This window comes from Scyliorhinus torazame, chromosome 12 (assembly GCF_047496885.1).
Source record: "Scyliorhinus torazame isolate Kashiwa2021f chromosome 12, sScyTor2.1, whole genome shotgun sequence".
In the NCBI taxonomy this organism is placed as follows: domain Eukaryota; kingdom Metazoa; phylum Chordata; class Chondrichthyes; order Carcharhiniformes; family Scyliorhinidae; genus Scyliorhinus; species Scyliorhinus torazame.
Window position 1 is genome coordinate 54,476,288 of NC_092718.1, and position 10,275 is coordinate 54,486,562.

Here is a 10,275-nt window from a genome sequence, read left to right on the forward strand (position 1 = left end):
AGAAAGCCAAATCTGGGTTCCCAGGATTCTAAACACATTCACTTCTTGGCCTTTTGGCTAATATGAGTGTGAAGTAAGGTGCAATGCATGGATCTGAAATGTCTCTCGTGAATTAATTGGATTGAATTTGAATTGGTTTTTGGAGCAGACAAGGAGCTGGATTAGGGGTTTGCCCCTGTCCACACTCCAAGCTCTGGCTTTGTAATTCTGATAAAGTAAGGTTATTTGACTTACACTTGGCAAAACCATACTAATGCCCAACAGTTCACTTCACAGCACAAAAGGATTTTATAGTGATTTTCTCAATTTGACTGCAGGTCCAAGTGGAATAAGATTTCCTCGCCACCAAAGTGTGTCACTTTCCTATCAGTATGGAGTGAGACACCTTCTTGGACACTACCACTGGACTGTGAAAGTATTCATTAATGACCAGCTCAGATCAAGCGTGCACAATGTCTAGATTCGAACTGAGCTATTCAGGGATATGATCAAGAGACACTGTTTTTGGAAATCTGGAACTCTCAAGGTTGGCAGGTTATATTAATTAAAAATGACAATGTGGAGATCAATGGTTTTGTTTAGCAGGAGTATTAGGATTACAAGTAGATGAGAAGGAAGATACAAATTAGTCGCGGTCTAATTGAATGTGAACCGATTAAGGGGTTGAATGGTCTATATCACTTCCTACAGAATTGTGGACATTTTCAGCAGAGGCAACATTTTGGAATGTGCAATCTCATACAGCCCCAAGCAAACTCCTTGGAAGGCACCTACCATTATCAATCACAGTCAACTTCACATTTTCTATTGCAAGTGTACTTTTCTCCATTCATAATCGAGTTGTAAAACCTTAACTTTGTGAGACGATAGTGATAAAAGTGCACATTAACTACAATTTCCTTTTGAAATGATTGAGAAGTTTGTACTGCACTGAAAAGCTGACTGCAACAAGATACAACATAGTACACTTCAACATGATTTCCTGTGTTTCAAGCCACAGTGCAGCCAAATGCACAGTACCAGAACAAACTATAGTTGCAAGTGTTTCCATTAACTAAATCGCTATTTTAAGTGATCGAGAGCTTCTAGATTTAAAGCAAAGGTTCAATGCTGTACTCCTAAAGCTTTGATCAACAAGTTACATCCAGAAAGCTTACTACATGACTGCCATGAGAATTTCAAGCGGACCAGTGGGCATGTATATGAAAGTTTTTTTTGTCTCCTCTCTATTTGTCTCTGTATCTGAGAAATGTCACTTTGACCTTCTAAACTTGAATTATGCAGTTGAAGGGCAATTTAATGGGAGGGTGTTTAAAATAAAATATCAGTTTTTTTATATCTATACCCATTTCCTCAAGCAGTAAAATTCAGAAAGGTACAACCTAAGCAACCTCCCCCCACCATGTGCAACAGTGAACAGCAGGAATTCTGTCCCAAAGGGCTATGAATGATGTCTCATTCAAATTTTAAGATTAGGAACAATAGAATCATAGAATTTACAGTGCAGGAGGCCATTCAGCCTATCAAATCTGCACCGGCCCTTGGAAAGAGCATCCTACTTAAGCAAATGCCTCCACCCTATCCACTAACAGTAATCAAGAGGGCTAAAAGGGGTCATGAAATATCTTTAGCAAACAGGGTTAAGGAAAATCCCAAAGCCTTTTATTCATATACAAGGAGCAAGAAGGTAATTAGAGAAAGGGTTGGCCCACTCAAGGACAAAGGAGGAAAGTTAAGCGTGGAGTCAGAGAAAATGGGTGAGATTCTTAACGAGTATTTTGCATCGGTATTCACCAAGGAGAGGGACATGACGGATGTTGAGGTTAGGGATAGATGTTTGATTACTCTTGGTCAAGTCAGCATAAGGAGGGAGGATGTGTTGGGTATTTTAAAAGGCATTAAGGTGGACAAGTCCCCAGGTCCGGATGGGATCTATCCCAGGTTACTGAGGGAAGTGAGATGAAATAGCTGGGGCCTTAACAGATATCTTTGCAGCATCCTTGAGCACGGGTGAGGTACCGGAGGACTGGAGAATTGCTAATGTTGTCCCCTTGTTTAAGAAGGGTAGCAGGGATAATCCAGATAATTATAGACCGGTGAGCCTGACGTCAGTGGTAGGGAAGCTGCTAGAGAAGATACTGAGGGACAGGATCTATTCCCATTTGGAAGAAAATGGGCGTATCAGTGATAGGCAACATGGTTTTGTGCAGGGAAGGTCATGTCTTACCAACTTAATAGAATTCTTTGAGGAAGTGACAAAGTTGATTGATGAGGGAAGGGCTGTAGATGTCATATACATGGACTTCAGTAAGGCATTTGATAAGGTTCCCCATGGTAGGCTGATGGAGAAAGTGAAGTCTCATGGGGTCCAGCGTGTACTAGCTAGATGAATAAAGAACTGGCTGGGCAACAGGAGACAGAGTAGTAGTGAATGGGAGTTTCTCAAAATGGAGAACTGTGACCAGTGGTGTTCCACAGGGATCCGTGCTGGAACCACTGTTGTTTGTGATATCCATAAATGATCTGGAGGAAGGGATAGGTGGTCTGATTAACATGTTTGCAGATGACACTAAAATTGGTGGAGTAGCAGATAGTGAAGGGGACTGTCAGAGAATACAGCAGAATATAGATAGATTGGAGAGTTGGGCAGAGAAATGGCAGATGGAGTTCAATCCGGGCAAATGCGAGGTGATGCATTTTGGAAGATCCAATTCAAGAGCGAAGTATACGGTAAATTAAAAAGTCCTGGGGAAAATTGATGTACAGAGCGATCTGGGTGTTCAGGTCCATTGTACCCTGAAGGTGGCTGCGCAGGTCAATAGAGTGGTCAAGAAGGCATACGGCATGCTTTCCTTCATCGGAAGGGGTAGAGTACAAGAGTTGGCAGGTCATGTTACAGTTGTATAAGACTTTGGTTCGGCCACATTTGGAATACTGCGTACAGTTCTGGACACCACATTACCAAAAGGATGTAGATGCTTTGGAGAAGGTGCAGAGGAGGTTCACCAGGATGTTGCCTGGTATGGAGGGCTCTAGCTATGAAGAGAGGTTGAGTAGATTAGGATTACTTTCATTAGAAAGACGGAGGTTGAGCGGGGACCTCATTGAGGTCTACAAAATCATGAGAGGTATAGACAGAGTGGATAGCAAGAAGCTTTTTCCCCCCCAGAGTGGGGGACTCAATTACTGGGGGTCACGAGTTCAAGGTGAAAAGTTCTTTACGCATATGTCGGCGGAGGTGATAGAGGTGGGCACGGTAGCGTAATTTAAGAGGTATCTAGACAGATACATGAATGGGCAGGGAGCAGAGGGATACAGATCCTTAGAAAATAGGCGACAGTTTTAGATAGAGGACCTGGATCGGCGTAGGCTTGGAGGGCCGAAGGGCCTGTTCCTGTGCTGTAATTTTTCTTTGTTCTAATCCCACCTAACCGTTTGGACACTCTGGGGCATTTTTAGCATGGCCAGTCCACCTAACCTGCACATTTTTGGACTGTGGGAGGAAACCAGAGCATCCGGAGGAAACCCACACAGACACAGGAGAAAGTGCAAACTCCACAGAGTCACCCAAGGCTGGAATTGAACCTGGGTCCTTGGGGCTGTGAGGCAACAGTGCTAGCAAATCACTGTTCCACTCTTTTTGGTTAGGCAAAGGCATTAAGGGATATGGTACAATGTTCCAATGGCGGTACAATGTTCCAATGGCGGCAAAATGTAACTGACATGTAGTTCAGCCAAGATCCGTCTGTGCAGGCCAACTCTGTTCTTACAAGGAAGAAATAATGGTCACTGGAGTAACCAAGAGGTATCAAACCAAACCAGAAAAACCTTCAGTATGTTGCAAATTATTTGCAACAATGTCCGTCCAATTTGCCCATACATTCTTCTGCATTGCTCCCTCCAAGTAAAGCCAGTTTCAAATTACCCCCCCCCCCCCCCACCCCCCACCCCCCAAAGCAGATAATTTCAAAACACAAGCGTCAACTCAAGTAACACACTGGTTCATTTTCCCTGATAGTGTCAGCTGAATGAGCAATGGGAATGCAAATGTCCTTCTCTGCAAAATGCTCAGTTCCCAAACATAATGCCAAAAATTAATCTGACATTGAAATGACAATCGGATAAATATAAATGCTTTGATCAAAGAATAAAACTCTTCTTCAGGGCTGTGAATCTATAAACGAAGGCCACCATTTAACACATTCCAATCCACACCAAACTTTAAACCACTGCATCAACCAGCAGTTGATTCATGATTTGTGGAGGTTAGCCATTTTAATCAAATAAACACTAGTGGCCTAACAGAGCAAAGCACCATTCACAGTACAGCGAGCAATTTTAAACAAAGAGCTGATTCCAATTAGGTTTCAGAGAAAGGCCAGCATTTATAACCGTTTGATCCCACACAAAGCATCAGGTTACATACTCAAGGATTTCTCCGAAATTCAATCTGCAGCACCCATTCATAGCAATGTTCCAATGGCGGTGAAATTTTAAACGAACCCTGTCATTGAGTGCACTGCAAATCCGAGCAGTTTGACATTGAGCACGAACCACGCATGCACTCCTGTTTTCCCGAGGTCACACCGTTTAACACTCAAAGATGCTCACCAAGCTCCCAGAGCAACCATTTCTAACTACTTATTAAACAAGTGATGCAAACAGATTAGGTTCGAGCCGAATAGAAAATACCCTGTCCCCAGCAACTGCACCAGATACTAAAATGCAACAAGGTGATAATGAACATCAGTTTTCCCTCTCCCCAAACAGGGAAGCGAGGGGGGGGGGGGGTGGGGGGAAGCGAGGGGGGGGTGGGGGGGAAGTGAGGGGGGGGGAAGTGAGGGGGGGGTGGGGGGGGAAGTGAGGGGGGGTGGGGGGGGAAGTGAGGGGGGGTGGGGGGGGGAGTGAGGGGGGGTGGGGGGGAAGTGAGGGGGGGTGGGGGGGAAGTGAGGGGGGGTGGGGGGGAAGTGAGGGGGGGTGGGGGGGAAGTGAGGGGGGGTGGGGGGGGAAGTGAGGGGGGGTGGGGGGGGAAGTGAGGGGGGGTGGGGGGGGAAGTGAGGGGGGGTGGGGGGGAAGTGAGGGGGGGGTGGGGGGGAAGTGAGGGGGGGTGGGGGGGAAGTGAGGGGGAAGTGAGGGGGGGTGGGGGGAAGTGAGGGGGGGTGGGTGGGGGGGAAGTGAGGGGGTGGGGGGGGAAGTGAGGGGGGTGGGGGGGAAGTGAGGGGGGGTGGGGGGGGAAGTGAGGGGGGGCGGTGGGAGGGGGAAGTGAGAGGGGGGGCGGTGGGAGGGGGAAGTGAGGGGGGGTGGTGGGAGGGGGAAGTGAGGGGGGGTGGTGGGAGGGGGAAGTGAGGGGGGGTGGTGGTGGGAGGGGGAAGTGAGGGGGGGTGGTGGTGGGAGGGGGAAGTGAGGGGGGGGTGGTGGGAGGGGGAAGTGAGGGGGGGTGGTGGGAGGGGGGAAGTGAGGAGTAAAGGGGCGGAGAAAAGGTGGGGGGGGGGGGGGGAGGTCAGGGTGATCCGGGCGCCTTTTGCTGTCGGAGTGCGGCGACCTTGAGTTGACCTACGTCCCCGAGCGATGGAAGCCGGGACGTCCCCCCATTGAATCCAGTGCCGGCCGGGTCCGTCCTTCCTCCTCCCTCCCCCTCCGCCCGCCAGGAGAAGCCGGTTCCGGCGGGGAGACACTCACAGTGGCGCCGCTGGGTTGCAGCGTGCCCGAGGGCCGGTGCCAGGGCCGCGGGGTGCCTGGCGGCGCGCAGCCAGATCCGGCTCCACACACTGAGGTAACCCGTTACCGCCATCAATCAATCGCCGCCGCTCCGACTGGGTCTCAGCGCCCGGCCCCACGTTCCCTTTATAGACTTGGCCGGCCGGCCTGCTCGCGTGCGTCTGACGACATGACGTGCTACGTGCGCGCACACGACGCTCAACTCCCCTCGCGCGGGCGCCCTGTATCCACTCTCAAGTCGGGAATCGAACCTGGGTCCCTGGCACTGTCAAGCAACAGTGCTAACCATTGTGCTGCCCTGCATGGTGCATAACGCTGGCAGGGAAATGGTGTGTGTGTGTATCAATAATAGAAAATACTGGACAATCTCAGCAGGTCTTACAGCCTCTGCGGAGAAAGAAGGGAGTGAATCTTTCGAGTCCGGATGACTGATTCAGGATCCAGCATCCGTGGCAAATTGCTTTTATCCACAATATATTTATTGTGTTTGCCAGCTTTAGTTTCACTTTTTATTTTAAGCAGCAGAGCAGAAGACAGCCCAGAGCTTTACAACAATGGAAGACCGTTCACATTTGCCTAATTTTAATAAATTAATCCACAGTGTGCTTACCCAATCCTTTATCAGTGAATGATGCCTTGTACTTTTTTGGCAGCACGGTAGCACAGTGGTTAGCACTGTTGCTTCACGGCGTCAGGGTTCCAGGTTCGATTCCCGGCTTGGGTCACTGCCTGTGCGGAGTCTGCACGTTCTCCCCGTGTCTGCATGAGCTTCCTCCGGGTGCTCCAGTTTCCTCCCCCAAGTCCCAAAAGACATGGGCTGGATTCTCTGCCCCACCGCACCACGTTTCTGCCCCGACCCGCCGGCGGGGTTCTCCGTTACGCCGGCCGGTCAATGGGGTTTCCCATTGTGGGGCAGTCTCACGCCGTCGGGAAACGCCCGGGCGCCAGCACAATGGAGAATCCCGCTGGCGGAGAATTCCGCCCATGATGTTAGGTGGATTGGACATTCTGAATTCTCCCTCAGTGTACCCGAACAGGTGCCGGAATACGGCGACTAGGGGATTTTCACAGTAACTTCATTGCAGTGTTAATGTAAGCCCAATTGTGACAATGATAAAGATGATTTATTTATTTATTAGAAAAAACATAAGAGCTCAAGGACTTATATCATTATAGAGACGCGGCACTCTTCCACATGGCCCGGCTCAGATTTTACAGTTATGTCCCCTTGACCGAGGATCCCCCACCAACGAAAAATGCGTCTCTCTTCTTACATTGGCAATTCCTTTCAAAATCCAGCAAATGTCAATCAAAACAAAATATCTTCCATACTTTGGGGATGCAATCCTTCTGTGTGGGTTTCCTCCGGGTGCTCCGGTTTCCTCTCACTGTCCAAAGACCTGCAGGTTAGGTGGATTGGCCATGATAAAATTGTCCTTAGTGACCAAAAAAGGTTAGGAGGGGTTATTGGGTTACGGGGATAGAGTGGAAGTGAGGGCTTACGTGGGTCGGTGCAGACTCGATGGGTCGAATGGCCTCCTTCTGCACTGTATGTTCTATGTTGTGTAACCCATTGTCATAATGTAACTCGTGGACCCTGGTAACATTCTGGTGAAACTATGCTGCACTCCTTCGAAGTCACTATATCCTTTCTGAGGTGTGATCGCCAGAACAGCAGACAGTACTCCAGATATAGTCTAACAAGGGCTGTGTATAACTGTAGCCAAACTTCTGCTTTGTATTCGTGACCTCTGGTTATTACAACTAACATTCCATTAGCCTTCTTGATTATTTTTCTCACCCGACCGCTATATTTTAGCAGCGGCATGTGCATAGTGGCCCCTAAATCTCCTTGGACTGTTCCACTGTTCCCAGATAGAGGTAGGAGAATGGATGGAATGAGATGGATGGGAGGAATTTGACAGAATGTGAAGAGAAGGAAAAGTACAGGTGTCTGTCTTTCTTTATCTGTTCCTTAGTTGGAAAATTGCCCATTAAAAATCTTGCACCCTTGAATGACCTCCATCCCTGGTTTCGTCATTGCTTGTTTAACCTTGGCTCTCAACATCGTCATTCTCAGACTGGAATATGTAGTGCAATCAGGAAAAAGTTCATCATTCATAGTTAGGCCGACAGCATGACCAAAATGAAAACTAGGTTACACTCCTTATAAAGTGGAATAATCTTCAGAAAGTGTGGAAATTTTTCCATACGCTCATTCGGTAATTGCAGTAATTTCCCACTCAGTAATTTGAGATGGTATTCTGAAGGAGAATTTAATCAGATGCGGGCAATCAGATGGGGGGGATCGACCCATGGCGGTTTAGGCAGCCGACGGTTAAGGAGTTTTCTTTCTACTCGCATGTACACAGAGTGTATTCCCGGATCGACTTTTTCATTTTAAGTAGGGATTTGCTGGCAGGGTGGTGGACACGGAGTATTCGGCCATCACTATTTCGGACCATGCCCCACATTGGGTGGAACTGCAGGTCAGTGAGGAGAGCTTCCAGCGCCCTCAGTGGCGATTGGACGTGGGCCTGTTGGCGGATGAGGAGGTGTGCGAGAGAGTAAGGAAGTGTATGCTGGATTACCTGCAGGTCAATGACACGGGGGAAGTCTCAGCAGTGGTGGTCTGGGAGGCGCTGAAGGCAGTGGTGAGAGGGGAGTTGATTTCAATTCGAGCTCATAGAGACTGGACAGATAGGGCAGAGACGGACTGACTGATCAAGGAGATCCTACGGATAGATAGGGTTATGCAGTGACCCCAGGGGTGGAACTGTTAAGGGAGCGTCAGAGGCTGCAGGCTGAGTTTGGGGTACTGTCCACGGGCAAGGCAGTGGAGCAGCTTAGAAAGGCGAGGGGGACGCTGTATGAATATGGGGAGAAGGCCAGCAGAATGCTGGCACAGCAGTTGAGGAAGATGGAGGCGGCCAAGGGAATTGATAAGGTGGTCGACGGGGATGGAAACCTGGTAGGGGATTCGGCCAGGCTAAATAGGGCATTCAGGGATTTCTATAGCGGACTTTACCGCTCGGAGCCTCCAACGGGGGCCGAGGGGATGACACGCTTTCTGGACGGGCTGACTTTCCCAAGGGCGGGCAGGGAGCTGGTGGGTGAGTTGGGGGCTCCAATTAGGACCGAAGAAATTTCTGAGGACTTTTAAAAAAAGGTTGCTGCTGCTTCTGACCGATCTTCCTCTAACACTCCGTGAGATAGTCTAGGAACGGTTGCCACCGCCTGTAGAACTCCCGCGCAGACCCGCTCAAGGCAAACTTAATCCTCTCCAACTTTATGAACCCAGCCATATCGTTTATCCAGGCCTCCACGCTGGGGGGCTTTGCCTCCTTCCACATTAGCAAGATCCTTCGCCGGGCTACTAGGGACGCAAAGGCCAGAATGCCGGCCTCTTTCGCCTCCTGCACTCCCGGCTCGTCCACTACTCCAAGTATTGCTAGCCCCCCAGCTTGGCTTGACCTGGACTTTCACCACCTGAGATATTACTCCCGCCACTCCTCTCCAGAACCCCTGCCGGGCATGACCAAAACATATGGACATGGTTCGCCGGGCTCCCCGAGCACCTTCCACATCTGTCCTCTACCCCAAAGAACCTGCTCAACTTCGCCCCCGTCAGGTGAGCTCTGTGAACCACCTTAAATTGTATCAGGCTGAGCCTGGCACATGAGGAGGAGGAATTAACCCTACCTAGGGCATCCGCCCACAGACCTTCCTCGACCTCCTCCCCCAGCTTCTCCTCCCATTTACCCTTCAACTCTTCTACCAGCGCTTCCCCTTCTTCTTTCATCTCCTGGTGTATTTCCGACACCTTGCCCTCCCCGACCCATACACCCGAAATCACTCTGTCTTGAATTTCTTGTGCCGGGAGCAACGGGAATTCCCTCACCTGTCGCCTCACAAAAGCCCTCACCTGCATATATCTAAAGGCATTTCCCGGGGGTAACTCAAACTTCTCCTCCAGTGCCCCTAGGCTCGCAAAAGTTCCGTCAATGAACAGGTCCCCCATTCTTCTGATCCCCGCCCGATGCCAGCTCTGGAACGCCTCATCCATCTTCCCCGGGACAAACCGATGGTTACCCCTGATCGGGGACCACAACGATGCTCCCATTGCACCCCTGTGCCGTCTCCACTGGCCCCAGATCCTTAGCGTTGCCGCCACCACCGGACTCGTGGGATACTTTGTTGGCGAGAGCGGCAGCGGTGCCGTCACCAACAGGCTCGTTCCTTTACAGGACGCCATCTCCATCCTCTTCCATGCCGCCCCCTGTCCCTCCATAACCCACTTGCGGTTCATCGACACATTTGCTGCCCAGTAGAAGCTCCCCAGGTTTGGCAGCGCCAACCCTCCTCGGTCCCTACTGCGTTCCAGGAATCCTCTCCTTACCCCCAGGGTCTTATTTGCCCACACAAACCCCATAATACTCCTACCTACTCTCTTATAAAAGGCCTTGGTGATCACGATGGGAAGGCACTGAAACACAAACAGAAACCTCGGAAGGACCACCATTTTGACTGACTGCACTCTACCCGCCAGCGAGAGCG

The 10,275-nt window shown here is 49.9% G+C and overlaps 1 protein-coding gene across 1 annotated transcript in view; it reads right to left on the reverse strand.

The window, feature by feature from the left end:
• Window positions 1–5,851, reverse strand: part of idh2 (isocitrate dehydrogenase (NADP(+)) 2) — a 45,030-nt gene extending 39,179 nt beyond the window's left edge. Inside the window, exon 1 of the mRNA XM_072468721.1 lies at window positions 5,680–5,851. Coding sequence (XP_072324822.1) covers window positions 5,680–5,791 — 112 coding nt within the window. The 5' untranslated portion in view covers window positions 5,792–5,851. The remainder of the gene's footprint in view (window positions 1–5,679) is intronic.
• Between the last annotated feature and the right edge of the window lie 4,424 nt (window positions 5,852–10,275).